Source organism: Mustelus asterias, chromosome 1 (assembly GCF_964213995.1).
Source record: "Mustelus asterias chromosome 1, sMusAst1.hap1.1, whole genome shotgun sequence".
NCBI lineage: Eukaryota > Metazoa > Chordata > Chondrichthyes > Carcharhiniformes > Triakidae > Mustelus > Mustelus asterias.
Genome location: NC_135801.1, coordinates 85,752,216 through 85,774,581, shown reverse-complemented (window position 1 = coordinate 85,774,581; position 22,366 = coordinate 85,752,216). Strand labels below are relative to the sequence as shown.

Sequence of the window (22,366 nt, the reverse complement as noted above, 5' to 3'; positions counted from 1 at the left end):
CTGCACCCTCTCTGCAGTCTCCACATTTTTTTTTGAAGTGTGATGTCCAGAATTTCATGCAATATTCCAGTTGAGGCCAACCCAGTATTTTATGTTCGTTTATCATAACTGCCTTGCTTTTGTACTGTAAGCGTCAATTTATAATGCCCAAGATCTCGGGCCCGATTTTACCAATCGGAGCCTGAGGGCGGGACCCGGGCGTAATACGGATCTGAGCCCGGAATCCTCTTTCCAGCGCGTCCATATGCGTTTTGTCGGCTCCAGTCCGATTCGCGCTGTGTGCGGGGCTTAGCGCTGCCAGACCGATCGGAGCTCTGAACTGCGCATGCGCAGTTCGAAAAAAATCTGAAGCAGCGCGCCCGGGCGCGAAAGAAAAAAGCAGAGAGAGCGTCTCTCTGACCCAGGTCACCTGGGGGGGAGGGGGGGTGGTGGGGTGGGAGGAGAGGGAAGGGGTGTGACTGATCATCCCCTGGGGGGTGGGTGGGAGGAGAGGGGGCGTGACGTTTCATCCTTTGGGGGGGGGGGTGTTCCGCTGTTACTCTGTGGCCGATCGGTGGGGAGGGAGGGGGCAGGGGGTTCCACTGAGGTGAATAATTACAGTCGTGGTGTTTGAAGTATGCGGCCACTCCGGAGAGGAGGGATTCGTTCCTCCGGTGGGGAGGAGGGATCGGCCGCAGAGTGGCAGCGGAACCCACTGCCCCCTCCCTCCCCATTGATCGGCCACAGAGTGGCAGCGGCCCCCCCAGAGGATGATACGTCATACCCCCTCTCCTCCCACCTCCCCCCCCACCCCCCAGGGGATGATCGGTCACACCCCCTCCCCTCCCCCCCTCTCCAGGGGATGATCGGTCACACCCCCTCCCTTCCCCCTCCCCCTCCAGGGGATGATCGGTCACACCCCTTCTCCTCGTCACACCCCCTCTCCTCCTCCCACCCCCTCACCTCCTCCAACCCCCCACCCCCCCGCAGAGGATGACCTGGGTCAGAGAGCCGTTGCAGTCTCTGACCCCGCTCTTCGGAGGCTGCAGCGGCGACTTCGGATTTTTATTCGGTAGGTTGATTAGAGCGCGGATCCGCATCGGACCAGAAGACGGTAAAGTGGGATTTGGCGGTAGAGTTGGGTGCGCAGTTCATTAAGTCGATTTAAATGCATGCAAATGCATTTAAATTGTTGGGCCGCCCGATTCAGGCGAGGGCCGGACCCGCACCCGAATCGGGTGTCGGTAAAGCCGCGATCTGCTCGGAATCGGGTGCAGATCGCGGTATAGGCCCAACGCCCAACTTTACCACGATTTCGGGTGCCAAGTTTTGGTAAAATCAGGCCCATAAAGACTGGCACAGACCAGTTCCGCTGAATAGCCTATTTCTGTGCTGTAAATTCTATGTAAATACTAACCAGTCTGCAAATCGTCTTTCCTTCGTAATTGCTTCTGTGTTAAAAATGCTTTTCCTGACTCTACCAAAGCAATGCCAAATAAGCACCAGCAAAATATTCATAATAATTCATTAAAATATCAGGGGTGGGATTCTCTGATCTCGCCTGAACCAAGTGTGATGTCAGCAGGAATGGATAATCTGGCATTCCAGCCAAAACTCCATTTACTTCAGCAGCACTGGAGAATCCCAGCCACGAACGAGGTCAGGGGTTTATAGCACCCATCTTTCTGAATTGAAAAACTTTCAATTATATCTTGCTTGTCATTGCTATCATCTCCCTATCCAAAGTGTCTGCTGTTTAACTCTTTTTCCAACAACAATCGCATACTTCCTTCATATCTTGTTTCCTATGATCTTAGATTGCTTCCAATTTTATAAATACTTCCATTTTATAAATGCAAGCTATGATTTTGTTCTTCCATTCTTTTTGTTCCTTCTATTTATTTTTCTAATATTTTACCTCCAGATGTCTCGCTTTTCCTGGCCAAATCTTTAAGCTTATTTTATTAGTGTCACAAGTAGGCTTACATTAACACTGCAATGAAGTTACTGTGAAAATCCCCTAGTCGCCACACTCCGGCGCCTGTTCGGGTACACTGAGGGAGAATTTAGCATGGCCAATGCACCCAACCAGCATGTCTTTCGGACTGTGGGAGGAAACCGGAGCACCCGGACCCACGCAAACACGGTGAGAATATGCGATTCTGCACAGATAGTGACCCAAGCCGGGAATCGAGCCCGGGTCCCTGCCACCGTGAGGCAGAGGTTTTCCCATTCCATGGATAGGGTCGTAAAGAGTGCCTTTGGTACATTGGTCTTTATAAATCGGAGTATTGTGTACAGTTTTGGTCACCTAGTTACAGGAAGGATGTAAATAAGATTGAAAGAGTGCAGAGAAGGTTCACAAGGATGTTGCCGGGACTTGAGAAGCTGAGTTACAGACAGAGATTGAATAGGTTGGGACTTTATTCCCTGGAGCGTAGAAGAGTGAGGGGAGATTTGATAGAGGTGTATAAGATTTTGATGGGTATAGATAGAGTGAATGCAAGCAGGCTTTTTCCGCTGAGGCTAGGGGAGAAAAAAACCAGAGGGCATGGGTTAAGGGTGAAAGGAGAAAAGTTTAAAGGGAATATTAAGAAAAAATTGGACGGGTTCATGGATGAGAGGGGTGTGGAGGGATATGGTCCAAGTGCAGGTCAGTGGGACGAGGCATAAAATGGTTTGGCACAGACAAGAAGGGCCAAAAGGCCTGTTTCTGAGCTGTAATTTTCTATGGTTCTATGGTTCTATGGATTTAGGGACTGATAAAACAATCGATCTTTCATTGCTTACAATACTCTAGAAAGAATCCAAACTTAAGCTTCATGCTTTCGGTTTCACTATGCTTCTTCGCTAATTATGTATCTTTAAGGTTTGTGGCACAGGTTGGAAGCAAGGTTGAAGTTAACAAACTATCCTGGACAACAAGCACTGAATTTGAGGGCATGAATGCAAAATTCAAAAGTTTCAGGCAAGGTTATAGATTAGAGAAATATCGTTTTTCTCAATAAAATGGCAGATGTATAGACATGCTGGAGAAGGGAGTCAGTTGATTTAAAAAGAAGCTGGATGATGTTTATTGAGAAGCGAGATTGAGACTGATGATGTTTTCTCAAGGGAGATTGTTCTTTTCTTTATTGATCTCTCTTTAAATAGTGAGAGCTACAGATTATGTAAATATAGGCACATAATTTGACTGTGAGTGCAGAAATAGGCAAATCTACAGTCAATATGCTGCTTGCGAGATTAGAAAACCTTTTGTATAGTTTTGTTTGCTTATCTTTGGAGACCAGGGATTATTTAGGAGGATATTCTTCAGATGATTAACTGAGTACAATGAAGTTTCACAATGGGGTGGACTACAAATGATCCTGTGGAAGCGGCAATGTTAATTGAACTGATGATCTTTTGTCATTTCGTGCTTCCTTAATATTCTGGAGGTTTTTGGAGAAAAATGGGGACTGAAAAGCCAGGGGAAGAGGCCAGATGAATCTTAGAAAAATGCTAAGGTGCATTCCCCCAAGATCTCTGCCAGTGAACCTGCCAGAATTTGTAGGATCAAAGTGGTCCCTTTATCCTGGGGCGGCACGGTAGCACAGTGGTTAGCACTGCTGCTTCACAGCTCCAGGGTCCTGGGTTCGATTCCCGGCTCGGGTCACTGTCTGTGTGGAGTTTGCACATTCTCCTCGTGTCTGCGTGGGTTTCCTCCGGGTGCTCCGGTTTTGTCCCACAGTCCAAAGATGTGCGGGTTAGGTTGATTGGCCAGGTAAAAAAAAAAATTGCCCCTTAGAGTTCTGAGATGCGTGGATTAGCGGGTAAATATGTGGGGGTAGGGCCTGGGTGGGATTGTTGTCGGTGCAGACTCGATGGGCCGAATGGCCTCCTTCTGCACTGTAGGATTTCTATGATTTATCAGCAGATAGGTGCTCACGCCACGAGAGATGTATTTGTACCTTTTGTTTCTTGAGGCTGGAAATGATAGGAGAATAGTGGCCAGCTGGAGGAGGAGAGTTGTGAGGGGCGTGTCACTCCCCAGAAAGAATTACATGATGTCAATTTGGTTGCTTGCAGAATTTTGTAAATAAAAATGCTAACCTTAAATCTTTAAGGTCCTGAAGTATGTTCGCAGCCAGGACCACCAGGCAAGACCCACATGCTTGATGACCTGCTACAGTTGGTCCCACCTAATTTCTGGCTGTTCTAGCACTGCCCTGCTGAAATTGTGGCGGGACTGCATTTTGTCCCCTGTGTTTGCTGTAAGCATAATTATAATTCAAGGCGGTTATATTGTTTTGAAAATTTGAACATCCTTTAATGTCAAACAGCTATGATGGGATAATACTATATTGGTTACATTGTAACAGCTGTCTTACTAATAGCTGAACTGTTTTTATTCCCCACAGCAACCAGCACGACCTCCGCCCAGGTAACGCCAAGTTAGGTACATTTGTTCAGAATTCCACCATGTACAGAGAGATTTATGCAGATTAAATTGTTAAATGAGAAGGGAAATATATAGGGTGGGATTCTATTCCACCCCCCCCCCCCCCCCCCCACCACCCCCAACTTCCACCCCTGGCCTGTTCTCCAGCCATGGAGGTGGCGCACCATTGTCCACCCAGTGGGATTTTCCAATCCCACCAATGTCTACAGCATTTTACGTGATTTGCCCATCTCACTGCCAGGGAATCCACTGCAGAGGGAGGCTCACCTTTGGAGGGACTGGAAGATCCCACCAGCAGGAAAGGCCAGCAAATCCAGGCCATAGTTTTTCCTTCTGGCACATACTTCCTTAACCCTTTGGGCATCTTCTACACAAAAATGAATACTTCGGATACTGGAAACCTGAAATAAAAACAGAAAATTCTGGAAATACTCAGCAGGTCTGGCAGCATCTGTGGAGAATGAAACAGGAGATTCTGATGAGAGGTCATGGACTAAAAATGGTACCTTTATTTTTCTCTCCACTGATATGACCTGACCTGCTAAGTATTTTCAGCATTTTCTGTTTTTATTTCAGATTTTTAGCATCCTCAGTATTTTACTTTCACAGAAGGTCAAATATTGAACATTTTTGTTGCTCCTGATGTGATCTACCATGCTACTAAATCCTGTCTGCATGATAAAAATTGACAAATACAAAACCGATCGAGCTGGAGTGAAAATGCAGAAAGACTTATTCTGCACAAGTGAACATGCAATCAGTCCAAGAAGAATTTCTTTCTTACAATCTGCGGACTTATAACATCGACATTAATATGTCATCTTACTTGCCTTGAGTACGGGAAAGAGCAAGCATATTAGTTTGCGTGATCAGAGTGGATCTGAGCCAAAAGCCATCTTTACTGTGGGGCATTATTGAGGAAACAAAGGGATTGTGAAAATGTTTCCCAGTTTGCAGCAGACGTGAGAAAGCTGCCTGTGTCATGTACCTCGGTGGATTTTACAACAAAATAATCATACGTCTGTGGTTTGAAGGAAGCATCGTAAAAAGGAAACTTGGTATAAGACAGACTAGCATCTGCTAGAGCTCTCAAAATAACAGTTGGGTTGGAGTTCGCTGCCAAGTATATCAGGTACAAACAAGAACAAACAGCTCCAAGTGAAAAGAGTCATTCAACCATGTTAGAGCTGTGGTAAAATAAATCACCATCCAGACTGCTGCCTGTGTTGAAGATTAAGTGTCAGCATTGCCTTTCCCTGTATATTCCCTTATAGGGAAAGGGCAACATGATATTGCTAATCCCGCCTCGATGGAAGGTATTAAATATGAATTTGAACTCGATACAAAAGCTGTTGTAACTATAACTTCAACAAAGGTGCATGAGGAAAAGTTTCTCAGAATATTGCCCTCCAGAAAAACAACATCTTACTGAATATTTATTATGGACACTCATTGCCAGTTTTTGAAAACAAATGAAGTCCAAGTAAGATATGAAAAGCAAACAGGAAAATGTTCTGTAATTGTATAGTTAGCAGGAAAGATCCCTCATTCATTTGTTTAATAGCCTGACATTAAATTGGGCCAGTAGTAAGATTGCCATTCAAAGACCAATGAATACATTCATGGAAAAATATGCATCCTTATTGAATCAGAAATTCGGTACAGAAAAGGATATCCATGTATAATGCAAAAGACTGGATGGAACAAAAAGGTTTATTGAAATCCTCAGTCATGCTTTGGCAACCTCCAGACTCAAGCATTCCAATACTCTCCCAGCTGGTTTCCTACCTTGTGCCCTCCTGTCAACATGAGCTCATTCAGAACTCTCTTGCCCATATGCCAGTTTGCGCCAAGTCTGATTCACCCGTCTCCTGTGCTCACTGACCTGCATTGGCTCCTGCTCCTGCAATGCCCTGAATGTAAAATTCTCATTCTGGTGTCCTCTATGGCCTTGATCCTATTCCCTATCTCTGTAATCTCCTCCAAACATAAAACTCTCCAAGAATTATTCATTCCCCAATTTCTGGCCATTTGTGCACCAACAGTGGAGACTATATTTTCCCTAAGCTCCGAAATGTTGGTTGGAATTTTCCCAAAAAATGACTAAGAGTGAGATTCTCCGGCGTCCCAGCCGTGTGTTCTTGGCGATGGAAGCCAGCGGGCCATTCGCTGGTGACGGGACTCTCTGGTCCCGCCGCTGTCAACAGGATTTCGCATTGAAGGCACCCCATGCTACCAAGAACCCCGCGGGACAGAGTGCGCTGCCTGTGGGACCAGAGCATCCCACTGGCCTGAGCTGCTAGCAAATTCCAGCCTAAGTGTCATTTAGAACAAGGAAACAGGTGCGATCCACGCCAGTATGTTTGGCGCAAATCAGATCACAATTGTCCCAAACTTTGTCATTTCTGGGAGAGTGCTCAGTTTTGTGCCAGTTCTAGGAGAGGCGGGGCCTAAATATGCCAATGAGCCCAGCCACAAAGCGATCGCACGCCATTTTGAAAGGGGGCCCCCAATCGTACAGTGCACTGGGAGTCCCCCTCCCCCCCCCCCCCCCTCCCCATCATGGATATCGGAACTCCCTACCCCATTGGCAGTATGCTTCCCCAACATGGATTGCCAGCATTGGGGCATTAGGGCCCTCCCAATTGGTCCCTCTTCATGACCTTCGACATGTCCCCCCATCATGCCCCACCCCTTCATGGCCCACTTCATACCCACCCATAATAGCTGCCCCTTCTTAACCCCCCTCATAGTTCCCTCTTCATAGTTCTCCATCATAGCCCCCGTCATAGCCCCCTTCCTGCCCCACCCCTTCCTGCCTCCCGCCATGCCCTACCCTGCCATGTCCCACTGTGTCATGAACCCCCATGACCCCCCTTTATGCCCCCCCATGACCCCCACTCAGGCCCTACCCCCTTGGCACTGCCCCAACACCCTGGTAGCAACCATCTGGTAGTGCCAGGGTGCTGGTTTGCACTGCCAGCTGGCAGTGCCAGATGGGCAATGGCCAGGCATGTCACCAACTACTGGGGGTTTCAATGGCCTCTGAGCTCTCCCGGTGTGGCCATCACACAGTGGTTGTAATTATTAGTGGGGCCTGGGATGGAATGTCTAAAATAACAGTGCAACATTAGTGGGATTTGAACTTGAGTTTGTATGAAATCCCTCAAAGGTCTTTCGGCAGGCAGAGAAAATATTCGCCATACAAGCCCCAACCCAGCAGTGACCCCCCTGACCTGAGGAACTCCAGCCCAGCCTGAGCCCCCCAAGCCCCTGCACTCTTGAAGACCCCCCATCCCACACCATGGCAGTGGCTGACTTGCCCTTTTGTACCTTGGAAGTTAGTGCTAAATGGCACTCACCTTCTCACTCACCCTCACAATCCATGGCACCTGCACCACACTCCAAGGGACCAGTAGTGATTTGTGCCTGTGTAACTTCCCACTGGGTGGGTGGGGGAACATTCCGGGAGGGGGGATGATAATGTGCCAAACTGGCGAAAAACATTGAAATCAAGTCAATTTCATGCTAATCAGCTTCGTGCCCTTTCTGGGTGAGATCCAGTTTGCACCAGCATAAATGGACCGGGAAGATCACCAAACCATTTGGCGCCAGGCGCAAAATCCATTTTTAGGCCCACATGCAATTTCCCAGGATTGGCATGATCTGCGCCAGGCATGGCAAAGCCAGAAAATCTCAGCCATTGTCTTCTCTAAACCTTTCCATTTCTCTCTTACCCTTTCTGATGCTTCTTAAATCCTTCCTCCCAGACCAAGCTTTTGGTTCCCCACCCGGCACATCTCTCTCTATACTGTCGAGTGTCAAAATTTATGTGATAACACATGTGAAGCATTTTGGGATACTTTACATTTTAAAATCTCGATATACATGCAACATACATGTTGTTGAATTTGATTGCATGAAGGCATACTTTTAAACAACAACCAGACCAATGGGACAAACCAAACTGTGCCTGTAGGAAGACCTGACAATGACACAAATAGGGCGTGATCTTACCGGCCATTCAGGCCACGCTCCCTCTGCTGCGAGGTCGGAGAATTTGGTGCCGGTGCCCAGCCAAATCTCCGTTCACTGCAGCGGGATGGGAAAATCCTACTGGCGTGAATGGTGGTAACATTCCAGCCATAATGTCTAGAGAATAAATGTGAACCCGAGCATGGATGCTTGTGGAAATTCAGCCAACAATTTTCTAAATTGGGTTGCCTCAAAAAGATTTCTCCCATGCTGACTTTCAATTATAGTTTCCTGAAGAAAGTCCAAATTTGACAACAATAAATATACATCGAGGACCTCATTGTTACAAAGTTGAATTCTTGTTGTGCATCTGCACTATGCATATTTCTAAAAGCCATGGAGACAATTTGAACAAATCTCTGTGGGACTGAGTGAATCTTGGATTATCTCCTTGTTACTGGGAGATCGGAGTAGGAACATCTGCAAAATCACAAAGCAGTTTTCAAGCATTTACATGAATGTGATCTTTGAGTAGAATAGTTCAATTGCTCATTGCTACAATGGTCCCTTGAGTATTTGTTCTTTTATTGTTAACAAGCCTGGTATTCAATCAGCAAAGAAGAAGGTTGAAGCAATGACCTCTCTCCTTATTACAACAAACAAGGGTTGCAGTCATTCTGGTCAATTATTACCGGAACTTTATTCCAAACATGTTGATGGTCAAATATCCATTGAATAGATTCCCTTTGTAAGACTTTAGTGGCATCTGCAGAACTACCAGGGCAGTGTGACCTTAATTCGCCACTGATTTTATCTGTCGCATACCTCAGTCAGGTTTAGGAGGTTGACCAACAACTTGTCTGCTCAAAACAACTGATAGCATTGGCCTCCCACACGCTAACTAGTTCCAATGCAAATTAGCCACCAATCAGTTAGGAAACCTTTCCAATTATGTTGAAGTGAAAACATTTTATACATATCTCTTTAAGCATTGTATACTGATCATAGGTGTTTAACTGTCATATTTTCTTAGAAATATGAAGTATCTGTTTTAGCTTCAGTGAAAATCACCCCAGACAGTTATCAGCTTAAATGTATGATATCAAGTTTAAACTACCAAAATTGAATGCCGGTGTAGATTTTGGCCGGAATTCTACCGGCATGCCCGTCCCGATTCTGGGCGGGTGAAGCTCGCTGAACAGCATTCTCTGTTGGCCTCGGGCGGGATCTTATGAGCCTCAGGCGGGCGAGGCGGTTAAAATGCGGCATTTATGTCCCACCTATGTGCATCAGTTCCATGTATTGATGAAGACTTGACCGTCACAGTTTATTTTACTGAGCAGCTGAACTCACTTCCGATCACGGGCAATGACAGATGTCATGCTACAGCACATAGCCCTACATGGCCCTGTGTCAGATCTTACATGGTGCATGGCTTCGGTCAGGTGGAGTTTTCCAACTAACCTACAATTATACACAGGCACCAAAATGCATAATCAATTGAGGAGAAGCTGACTTCCTGGATTTTGTACTTCCACCTGAATTCCAAATTGCTATCTTGCAGAATTTGCAAGCCGGTCATCTTGGTGTAGTTAGAAATAAAGGATCAACTAGAATGCATGTGTGGACTTTCCTAGATAGCAACATGGAAGATGCTGTTCATGAGTATCAAGTCTGATAGATCATCTTACTATAAACTCAGCAGAAACTAGTACTGGGCAAACAATGGCAGTGAATTTTGGATTCTCATTCTAAGTGGTTCGATATTGTTCTGATTTCCGACATCTTTAACAGCAACAGTTGATATCTTACCGTATTTGATTGCCCAGTATGGATTTCTCACAGACTATGTCATTCAATTGTCCTCAATTTTTCAGTGAGGAAGGTCTGCTTCATATTACTTCTCCAGCCCAGAAATAGGATTTAATTGTGGAAATTGCAAGGATTGTCCATATGTTCAAAACTTCCTTAAAGATGTTTAAAGACTCTTAGCATGGATCAGAAATTGGCTGTATATCTTTGTAGTAATTGTACAATGCCTCTTTCCTTTATCAGTATGGCATGGGCTGAGTTATTCACGCAGTGGAAGTTACATGCTTCTTAAACCTGACTTGGAAGAATCATTGTTGAGAAAGAAACTTTGTAATGGCGGACCATCAATCTTGAAGCAATATCACGTGGAAAAGAGTATGATGCTTTGATTTCCATAGAGGTGCAGGAAACAAAAGCAATGTGTTATTATCACCTATTTGAATGTTTCTTCAACATTTCAATGTCACACTCAGTTTACAAGTTACAAGTAATGATAAAACATTTATCACCATTTGTAATTTTTTCAGTACATTGTTTTGTGCAATTCTAGACCTCCTAAGAGTATACCCAAAGTATTCCAACAACTTCCTCCTGAACCAAGCCGCACACACACTTTCCCAGGACCTGACAACCTCCCATATTCCACAAACAAGCCATCAACAACCCAGGCTGAAAATAACATTGGGTGAGTTAAATCAAATACTCAACAAAGATAGCTATCTGGTTTTATGACTTGAAAACAATGCTACAGTTGCTCTGTAATAAATACGATCATTTGCCATGTCAATTTATTTTTATTTTCCTTTCAGATTACGTAAAAGCAAACAAAATGAGGTCTGTATATTGCTTGTAGATCCTTTTCATTTCCTCACTTTTTTTTCCAAACTTTGCAAGTAAAATATCACTGTTTGTTCTCTTCCGTTTCTGAACTTTACATTTGCTGTTTGAACATTAATAAAAGCATTTGCAGATTCTTCCTTTTAATATTTGCCCTTAAATGAAAGTAATGGTTTAGAGATTTATTAATTGAATGCTTGCACTCCAATATTATTGTCTCTTGTTTTCTTCCCCAACAGACACTCATACCAAGGAATGGTAGGTACATTACAAAGAAAAATAACACTTGTGTGTTGGAAAATGTATGCAATACATTTGCCAAAATATTTTATTTCTAAAAAATCACAAACGTATGTCATTTTACAATAACATAAAAAATGATTATTCAAGATCAGAGTTTTTAAATTAAACTTTTTTGGTATGTGTTGAAGAAGCTAAATTAAATTGTATGGACTGATACACAAAGGATACATCATGAAGGTTTCAATTTAGATTTAAATTTCTTCCAAACCACAAGTTGATGAATGCCTGCCTGAGGAACAAGAGATTTGATCATCCAATCTTGCAGGGAATTTGTAGGAACCCAGCATATGATTTTCTGATCATTCATTTCAAAGAAATGGAAATGCTAGATTGCAAAATGAATAGAACATAAGGAGATAAGAAAGAGGAGCAGTAGTAGATCTTATGGCCCCTCAAGGTTGCTTGGCCATTTATCAAGATCATGGCTGATCCTTGACCTGAACTCCACTTTCCCATCTGACCTGCATATTTCCTGCTTCCTCTAGAGTCCAAACTTCTATTGACCTCAATTTTGAATATACTCAACAACTGAAAATTCTGAAGACTCAAACGTCTGAGTAAAGACATTTTGCATAACCTAAGTCTGAAATGGCCACCCCCTTACCCTAAAGTTCAGTCCCCTCACCAGAGCAAGTACATCCTCCCTTATGTACAGAATGCACAGTACTCCAGGTGTAGATTCACCAAAGATCTATACAATTGCAGTAAGACTTCCTTACTGTTCTACTCCAACTATCTTGCAATGAAGACCATTTACCTTCCTAATTGATTGCTGCAGCCGCATATTAACTTCCTTTATTTTTTGTACAGGGAACCCCTCCCCATCACACCCACCACAAATTCCTCCGAATGACAAAATTTAATAGTTTCTCAACATTTACAAAATATTGGGGAGAAATCAGTTCACGTGTTGCTATTAACAATTTCAACTAAAAATGTCATTCAGACCACACTAGTAGTGGCCCAAGGCCTCCAGAGATTTGACAACATTTGCATATTAATGGTGCTGTGTGAACAAATGTCCCTCCAATTCATGTTACTGTTCTTACACAAAATAAATAACCTCACAATTCGTCACATGAAAGTCCATCTTTCATCTTCTTGCCTATTGACTTAAGTTATCTATTTCTCACTTCCAACACTTTGGCCAGGATTTTCCAGCCGCTCCCATGGCCATTTTCCGGCAGCGGAAGCAGCTCGCCATTGGCCGCTGGCAATATCTTCCAGTACTGCTAAAGTCAATGGCTAATTATGTTGCTCACTGGCCACGCCACTGAGGAACCCATTGCAGGGAGTCACCTTCAGCAGGACTGGAAGATCTCACCAATGGGAAAGGCTGGAAAATCCTGGCCTTTGTGTTCTCCTCACAGTTTACATTGCACCGAGCTTTGAATCATTGGCAATTTAGACACATTACTCTCGTTTCTTTCATCTAAGCCATTGGTATAGATTCTAAATAGCTGAGGTCCCAGGAGCAGTTCGATACTTACAGTTTGCTAACATGAAAATGACCCATTTATTCTTATCCTTGATGTTCTATCTTTTAACTAATCTTTAATCCATGCCAATACATTATCCCCAACCCTGTGACCCTTTATAAAAAATATAGAAAATGCTGGAAACACTCAGTAGGTCTTGCAGCATCAGTGGGGAGAGAAATATAGTTAACGTTTCAGATTCTGATGAAAATTCATCAATCTGAAACATTAAATTGCTAATTTCAGGTGGTTTGACAAGTGATATGCTAATAGTTACTCTGAAAGAGTTATCAGAAATAAAAGCACTTCAACTTCAATGTAACTATTTTAAATATCCAGACCGATTTCCGCACAGGACAAACTCCACACCCCTGACCCTGAGGGGAATCCCCACACCACCAACTCCCTCCAGCTAAGCACCCCATCCCCCTATGGTATTCTCCACCCACACAGGATTCCCCATTATCCCAGACCTGACCCCCTCACAATGCCCAACTCCCCCCATCCCCTGACCCAACCTGACCCGCACCCTCTCCAATGTCCAAACCCTCTGCACCAACCCTCGATGTCCAAATCCCCATTCCCTCCGATGTCCAACATCCCCCACTCCAATACGATGTCTGACCCCTCCCCGATGTCTGATTCCCCACCCACGTCGGAACACCCACTCCCCTACATTCGATTCACTTACCTCAGATATTTACCTTCTCCTTGGCCTGTTATTTTCAATGGGACCTTTAAACTCACTTGTTTTATGGCAGCTGGTGCCGTAAAAAAGGGCCGTGTGGTCCTTCTCTCCATTGCTTTTGGATTTTGACGCTGGAGCCAAGGACCTGCTGCCCTGCCTGAACCTTACCCGGTCTGAGTCAGCGAGGTCAGATGAGATAGGTGCTTAAGAATTGTAGTAGGTAAGTCAGTATGAGGAGGCAGTGGTGTAGTGGTATTGTCACTGGACTCGTAATCCAGAGACCCAGAATAATGCTCCAGGGAATGGATTTGAATCTCATCACCGGCAGATGGTGAATATTGAATTAAATTAAAATTCTGTAATTAAAAGTTCAACAATGACCATGAAACCATTGTCAATTGTTGTAAAAACCCATCTGGTTCACTAATGTCCTTTATGGAAAGAAATCTGACTACCTTACCCGGTCTGGCCTATATGTGACTCCAGACCCACAACAATGTGGTTCATTCTTAAATGCCCTAGCAAGCCACTCCATTGAAGGGCAATTAAGGATGGGCAATGAATGCTGGCCATTAAAAAGTGGCAATCTGATGCAGATTGCCATGCTGAGGAGGTTATGACCCATTAACTCTGTTTCTCACTCCACTGACTCTATGAGACCTCCCGAGTGTTTCCAGCATTTTCTGCTGTTAGCTCAGATTTCCAGCATCCACAGCATTTTGTTTTTTTCCATAAGGCCTCAGCTTGTGCAATAACCTTGCGTGTGGCATATTGCCAAACACTTTGTGAAAATTCCAATGTACGACACTGCCTTTCCCTTTTATCCACCCAGCTAGCTCCCACCTCAAAAAAACTCTAAAACACTCATCAAACATGGTTTCCTTTCCATAAGAATATGGTGACTGTGCTGAACCATATCAGAATTTTGTAAGCTCGCTGGCACAGGTTTGGTGTTAAGAATGGAAAGAATTGATAGGAATCTATTTTCATGTTGTTATTAGAATGCAGGCAAAACCAATGTACAGCATGGTGTCAGTGTTACTCCATTACAGCACCCAAGGCATAATAAACACCACTGCCAGAATTTTACCGCCTCGCCCGCCTGAGGTTCATAAGATCCCGCCCAAGGCCAATGGAGAACGCCGTTCTGTGAGCGATTCCAGGGCGGGCGTGACGGTAAAGTTCCAGCACATTAGTTTCATCAAGGAGCTGCATGTTGCTTTATAACAAGTTCGATGCACCATTTATTTCAGAAAAATATGACATTATATAGATAACTGTGATAGCAGACAGCTGAATCAAAGCTCATCAGTAGCAAAGATTCACCTTATTTAGTTTGTTATCTCCAGGGTTTAATGGACCTAGAGTGAGCCCCAGTGCAGCTGCACCCTGCCTTGTGATGGATGAAAGCATGTCACTGTGTGAGCTTTATTCCCATATATATGGGAAGGTACAAAAGTTAAAAAGTGCTCCCTCGTTCAACACACCTACTCTAAAATTCATTTTTTTGTTATTTTTAGTTGGAAAAGAGAGAAACTGTTGTAAATTGCACCATCTAGTGGTCTTGCAGAGAACTGAGACACCAACCAACTTTAGGACAGGATCAACTGTGGCTCTCTCAGACACACAATCTATGGCCACCCATTGTCAATACTCACACATTAATGATGCGATTGATGACCATGGAAGACAGGGGAAATTGCAGAGAAATAAAATTGTTGCACAAATTGTATAAGAAATAAACTGGACAACAAATGTTGGGGTGTGAGTTGAAGAATTGTCATTCCAGAAAAGGCTATCTCCTGTTCAATGTCAAAATGCCAAGATAAAATGGTGAATAAAGGCAAGGCGCCATCCAAACAAACATGTCATATTGTGCCACACTCAGCTCAATACCAGTAGCAGGCTACAGAACAAGATGGACACCGACTGATAAGAATCTGTCAGCTGAAGAATGGGACTTGATTTGATTTGATTTATTATTGTCACATGTTTTGAAATACAGTGAAAATTATTGTTTCTTGTGCACTGTACAGACAAAAAATACCTTTCATAGAGTACATAGGGGAGAAGGAAAGGATAGGGTGCAGAATATAGTGTTGCAGTTAGAGATGGGGTGAAGAGGAAAATCAGCTTAATATATAATAGGACCATTCAAAAGTCATCAAAGTTGCAGTGGGGGAACGTGGCGAATAGTGACCACAATTCCCTAAACTTTCGGATACTCATGGAAAAGGACGAGTGTTGTCCTAGGGTTAAGATGCTAAATTGGGGGAAGGCTAACTACAACAGGATTTGGAGGCTATTATTTAGGAGAGGCTGTTTGAGGGTAAATCCACATTTGGCATGTGGGAATCTTTTAAGGAGCAGTTGATGGAAGTAGGACAGGCATGTGCCTATGAAAAGGAATGACAGTAAAGGCAGGATTCAGGAAGCATGGATGACCAGGGAAGTTGTGAGTTGAGTCAAAAAAAAAAATGCATACACTCCCAGGACAGGTACAGCATAGGGTTAGATACAGAATAAAGGTCCCTCTACAGTGTCCCCATCAAACACTCCCAGGACAGGTACAGCACGGGGTTAGATACAGAGTAAAGCTCCATCTCCACTGTACCCATCAAACACTCCCAAAACAGATACGGCACAATGTTAGATACAGAGTAAATCACCCTCTACACAGTCCCATTGTTTCTAGGTGATTAAAAACAGATGAAGCACTTGAAGAATGCAGAGAAAGTAGAAAAGAGCTCAAACAGGACTAGGAGGGCGAAAAGGGGTCAAGAAATGTTCTTGACAGGATTAAGGAGAATCCCAAGACATTTTGTACATATATTAGGAACAAGAGGGTAGCTAGAAAAAGAGTTGGTCCGCTCAAGGACAAAGGAGGGAAATTATGCATAGATCCGAAGGAAGTGGATGAGATCCTTAATGAGTACTATGCATTGGTATTCACAAAGGGCAGGGACACGTCGATTGATGGTGTCTTGGAGGGCTATGTAAACACTTTAGAATGACTCATCACTACGAGGGAGAAAGTGTTTAGTGTATGAAAAAGCATTAAGGTAGACAAATCCCCAGGGCCAGATGGCATCTATCCCAGATTACTGAGGGAGACAAGAGATTAAATTGCTGGGCCTCGAACAGAAATCTTTGTTTCCTCATTAGCCACTGGTGAGGTCCCAGAGGATTGGAGGATAGCCAATGTTGTCCCATTATTTAAGAAGCATAGCAAAGATAACGCAGGTAATTTTAGACCAGTGAGCCTGTTGTCAATGATAGTGAAATTGTTGGAGAAGAATCTTAGAGATAGGATCTATACACATTTGGAATTGAATGGTCTTGTTAGCGACAGACAGCATGGTTTTGTACGAGAGAGGTCATGTCTCACAAATTTAATTGAGTTTTTTGAGGAGGTGACAAAAATGATTGACGCAGGAATGGCTGTGGATGCTGCCTGTATGGACTTTAGTAAAGCATTTGACAGTAGTAGGCTGGTGCAAAGGGTTAAATCACACGGGATCAGGGGTGAACTAGCTAGATAGATTCAGAACTGGCTTGGCCATCGAAGACAGAGGGTAACGGTGGAAGGGTGTTTTTCTGAATGGAGATCTGTAACTAGTGGTGTTCCACAGGGATCAGTGCTGAGACCTCTGCTGTTTGTAATATATATATATAAATGGCTTGGAAGAAAATGTAGCTGGTCTGATTAGCTAGTTGGCGAATGATACTAAGATTGGTGGAGTTGCGGATAGTGATGAAGGCTGTCAGAGAATACAGCAGGATGTAGATAGGTTAGAAAATTGGGCGGAGAAATGGCAGATGGAATTTAATCTGGACAAATGCGAGGTGATGCATTTTGATAGATCCAGTTCAGGTGGGAGCTATAAAATAGATGGCAGAACCATCAGGAGCAAAGACACACAGATCAGGTCCACAAATCCTTAAAAGTGGCAGCACAAAGGTGGTGAAGAAAACATATGGCCTGCTTGCCTTCATCGGACGGGGCATCGAGTATAAAAATTGACAAATTATGTTACAGTTGTATAAAACAGTTGGTTAGGCCACATTTGGAATACTGTGTCCAATTCAGGTCACCACACTACCAGAAGGACATGGATACTTTGGAGAGAGTCCAGAAAAGGTTTACCAGGATGTTGCCTGGTATGGAGGGTATTAGTTATGAGGAGAAATTGAATAAACTGAGATTGTTCACCCTGGAAAGACAGAGGCTGAGGGACGACCTGACAGAAGTTTATAAAATTATGAGGGGTATAGATAGGGTGAACAGTTGGAGGTTTTTTCCCAGGGCAGAAATGACAATTACAATGGGGCACAAGTTCAAGGTAAGGGGGGAAAGATTCAGTAGAGATGTGCGGGGCAAGTTTTTTTACACAGAGGGTGGTGGGGGCCTGGAATGCACTGCCAAGTGAGGTGGTTGAGGAAGATATGTGAGCGATATTTATGACTTATCTGGATAGACACATGAACAGGCAGAGAATAGAGGGATTCAAATGGTTGGTCTAGATAGGACAGCATGATCGGCGCAGGTTTGGAGGGCCGAAGGGCCTGTTCCTGTGCTGTACTGTCTTTGTTCTTAAAAGTCTGATGGCAATAGGGAAAAGCTGTTCTTGAGTTGGTTGGTACATGTTTTCAGACTTTTGTATCTTTTTCCCTAAGGAAGAAGTTGGAATGGAGTATGTCCGGGATGGGTGATGTCCATGATTATGCTGGCTGCTTTTCCGAGGCAGCGGGAAGTGTAGATAGAGTCAATGAATGGGAGACTGGTCTGTGTGATGGACTGGGCTATGTTCACAACCCTTTGTAGTTTATTGCAGTCTTGGGCAGAGCAGAAAAAAGATACTTTCTATTACTTTCTGTAAAAATTGGTGAGAGTCATAGCGGACATGCTGAATTTCCTTCACCTCCTGAGAAAGTAGAGGCGTTCAGGACATGAATCAGGAGGAGACAAATTAATCAATATTCAAAATAAAAAGAATAAAAATCAGTGCAGCTTAGAACACTGTTAATGAAGCACTAAATACAAAGGTTTGTGAACAAATTGAGGATGTACTCGTCACAATTCTTAAAATATCACTTATTTTAAAATGTTTTTCTTTCGGTGCAGATTTCCGAAGTCCCCGTGACATTATTTCTCCAGTGAGGCAGCAGCATTCATTGCCATTTAAAGGCATTTCAAAAAGCTTGCCAACAGCAAGGTACAATTAAATACTTTGACTCTTTTTTTGATCATGAGGTGTTTTGCAATCGATAAAGATTGTGCCTAACTCTCTGGCCTAAAACAGGTGCAGAGCATGCCAGTCTCGCCAGTAAACAGTTTTTACCCAATCTGTACCGGGATTGGACAAATTGACACACATTCTTTCGGCATTCCACGTAGATAAATGGGTCAGGCCTGGCAGCCAGCGGTGAAAACTAACGTAAACAGTAAAGCTCCTAACAAAACGAATTCTGTGGACCAGGAGTGCTGAAAATACGCACTGAGCGGGCACTGACTGTGGCGCAGTGAGCGGGTGGCAGCGCAGTGAGCAGGCACCGGCGGCGCAGTGAGCAGGTACCGGCGGCGCAGTGAGCAGGCACCGGCGGCGCAGTGAGCAGGCACCGGCGGCGCAGTGAGCAGGCACCGGTGGCGCAGTGAGCAGGCACCGGTGGCGCAGTGAGCAGGCACCCTTGGCGCAGTGAGCAGGCACCCATGGTGCAGTGAGCAGGCACCCATGGTGCAGTGAGCAGGCACCCATGGTGCAGTGAGCAGGCACCCATGGTGCAGTGAGCAGGCACCCATGGTGCAGTGAGCAGGTACCGGCGGCGCAGTGAGCAGGTACCCATGGCACAGTGAGCAGGCACCCATGGCACAGTGAGCAGGCACCCATGGCACAGTGAGCAGGTACCGGCGGCGCTGTGAGCAGGTACCGGCGGCGCAGTGAGCAGGCACCGGCGGCGCAGTGAGCAGACACCGGTGGCACAGTGAGCGAAATGCCATCAGGGACTTTAGGCATCTCCTTTATCGATCAGCTGGAAGAATTTTGCAATTAGCAGCACAGCGCCAGAAGGGTGAATGACACTCGGTGAATTCAGTGTCATGTTACAGATAGAAAGTAAAATAAAGACAGGGGAAGAAATATTAATATAAAGGGGAAAGAGAGACAAAGGAAAACTGGAAATAAAGTTCCTGATTTATCGGTCAGAGGCGATACTCGAGCAATCGTTGCCGACTGCAAAGATAATTGCACCCTGGCTTTTTACATCCTTCCTGTCCCAGCTGCGAGTGATGCTTCAGGACAACTCTGCACAGAGAGTAACAGCGAACAGGGGCAGAGGCCGAGCCCCCTTTTTACCACATCAGCTGCTGTTTTCTGCTAAATGTTCAGAGGTCTGAAAGGTTTCAGTGGAGTTAGTGAGTGAGTGGGTTAGTGGTGAGTGAGTGGGTGAATGAGTAAGTGGGCGGGTGAATGGGTGAGTGCAGGGTGGGTGATGAGTGATTGGGTGACTGGTAGGGATGGGTGAGTGGGTAATTCAGTGAGTGGGTGGTGGGTTTGTCAATAGGCAGGTGAATCTTTGGGTGTAGGTGAGTCATGAAGGGTGAGTAATCAGGTTGGGTGTGATGGACAGTCTGATTGGGGGGTTTGTAGTAGTCAACAATTGGATCAAGGGTGTGAGTAGTTGTCAGATCAGGGCACAGTTGGATGTGGGGGAGTGATAGGTTTTATTATGCTATTAATCATTGACTTACACCAGAAGTTGAACTAGGATAGGTATCCAATAAGTGCCACACATCTGGTACTTACTTGGAGCTCAGAGCCGGAGACATTATCACAGTGTTCCAAGCAGCATAGATCAGCATACTTTAAGTTTAAACATCCCAGGAAATTACCGTGTATCGTGTATCAGGACATCCAATGAGTCCTAAAATACAACAGCAGCAGACGTTCCAACATACGCCAATGTTTACATCGAAGATCTAGCCCCCTTTGACTAACTTTAGAGCCAAAATTTTAAATTTAGCTTTTTTAAAATCACCAACAACAGTTAAAATTTGAAGGAATGAGTCTCCACACTTGTAATCATTAATTTTCAGTGCCAGAGAGGTCAACTGACAATAAGAAACTCGTTGCATAATTAAAAAGAGACATACTGAAATTGAACATATTTAGCTTTCTATGGATACAAATATAGCAACTCATCCCAGATTAATGCATTTCAATGTCAAGCTGAAGGCAATTTTTGGATACTCGAGTTTGGCTGCCTATCTGTCTATTGCCTGATCTTTGTGTTCCAATTGCACAAACGTAATAGCGAGTGAATGTAACTTAAGAAATAGGAGCTAGAGTAGTTCATTTGGTCCTTTAAGTATGCTCCAGTGTTCAATAAGATCATGGATTATTTCCTACCTCAACTCCACCTTCCCACACTATCCCCAAATCCCCAATTCCCTCAGCATCAAAAAACATATAGGGCAAGATTTTCTGGCTGCACTTGCCCCGAGTCGGGAAAATCCCACCCAATGTCAATGGACATTTGCATGGTCCTGCCCCACCCACTACGATTCCCGTCGTGGGCGGGATGGGAGCATTCCACCCGTGGACTTCTGTCCATAATATATCAAGTGACTGAGTATTCACAGCCCCCTGGGGGAGAGAATTCCAAAGGTTCACAATCTTTGGAGCAAAGAAATCTTCCTCATCTTAGTCCTAATTGTCCAATCCCTTAACCTGAGACTGGGACATCATGTTCCCTAGCCAGGAAACACATCCTCCCAGCATCTAGCTTACCAAGCCCATCAAGAATTCTGAGTTTCACTGAGATCTCATTTTGTCCTCATAAACTACAGAGAATATTGACCTAGTCTCACTCAATCTGTCCTTATTGGGCAGTCCTCTCATCCCAGGAATCAACCTGCTAAACCTATGTTGCACTGTGGAGGTTAAAATGCTCAGATTGAAGTTTCATAGTTTGGAAGCTAAATTGTGCGGAAGCTAAAATATTTAAATTAAAGTTTCATGCCTTCTCTGGACAGTCATGGAAAATGTTTATCAGCTTGCAGACCTTCAAAAGAGTCAGTGTCTACTATTTCAGCATGAACAGGCTAATATTCATCTGTGTAGGCCCCATTACATTCTGCTTTTTGACTTTCACCAGAGGGTGAGCAAAACCAGATTTTTCCATAACAAATACCAAAGGCGAGATATGGCGATATGCTCTGCAAATGAAGAATTCGCAGAATGCAGTTTTTCATCGAATGAGAAAGGGCAAAAAGCCAGGATTTAATTGGCGAATATGTATGCAAATGAAGTATTAGAAAAATTGCTTGTTTCTGATTTGCTGTAATTGACTATAACTGCTAAGTTGTTTTTCTATAACTTCAGAAACACTTGCAGGACAACTGCAAGCTGGTTTCTCCTTGTGCACAAGTCATTAAAGGCCTCGCATCGAATTATACGTGGTGTCTAGTGCTGTTTGTACTTAAGTTGACTAAGAGTGCCTAAGGTTGCTGGTACACAGGATCTCTGACAGCACTCTGTTTAAGGCAAATGCATCTTTCCTCAGGTACAGAGACCAAAACTCTGCAATGTACTCCGGATATAGTCTCACTTATATAGTTGCTGCAGTATCTCTCTCATAATTAAAGGCCGAGCTGGATTTATAGCAAATTGTCACAATGGAGATTTTAATTGATACAAATGATGTAAGTGATTTCGCACTTTTTTCTTGGTCATAATATGTATTTTTTTCTATGTAGCTCTTTACATCAAACAACACTGATGCCAGGTATTTATCTGCATTTACTAATGATTAAATGTTTACTGTTTATTGACTCCCATGTCGGATTTGTATCTT

The 22,366-nt window shown here is 44.1% G+C and overlaps 1 protein-coding gene across 1 annotated transcript in view; it reads left to right on the top strand.

The window, feature by feature from the left end:
* The window catches only part of clnk (cytokine dependent hematopoietic cell linker), a 111,547-nt gene that overhangs the window by 76,390 nt on the left and 12,791 nt on the right, over positions 1–22,366 (top strand). The window contains exons 10-15 of the mRNA XM_078216953.1: positions 4,380–4,402; positions 10,758–10,892; positions 11,017–11,041; positions 11,284–11,302; positions 18,639–18,729; positions 22,269–22,297. Of these exons, the coding sequence (XP_078073079.1) occupies positions 4,380–4,402; positions 10,758–10,892; positions 11,017–11,041; positions 11,284–11,302; positions 18,639–18,729; positions 22,269–22,297 (322 nt within the window). The remainder of the gene's footprint in view (positions 1–4,379; positions 4,403–10,757; positions 10,893–11,016; positions 11,042–11,283; positions 11,303–18,638; positions 18,730–22,268; positions 22,298–22,366) is intronic.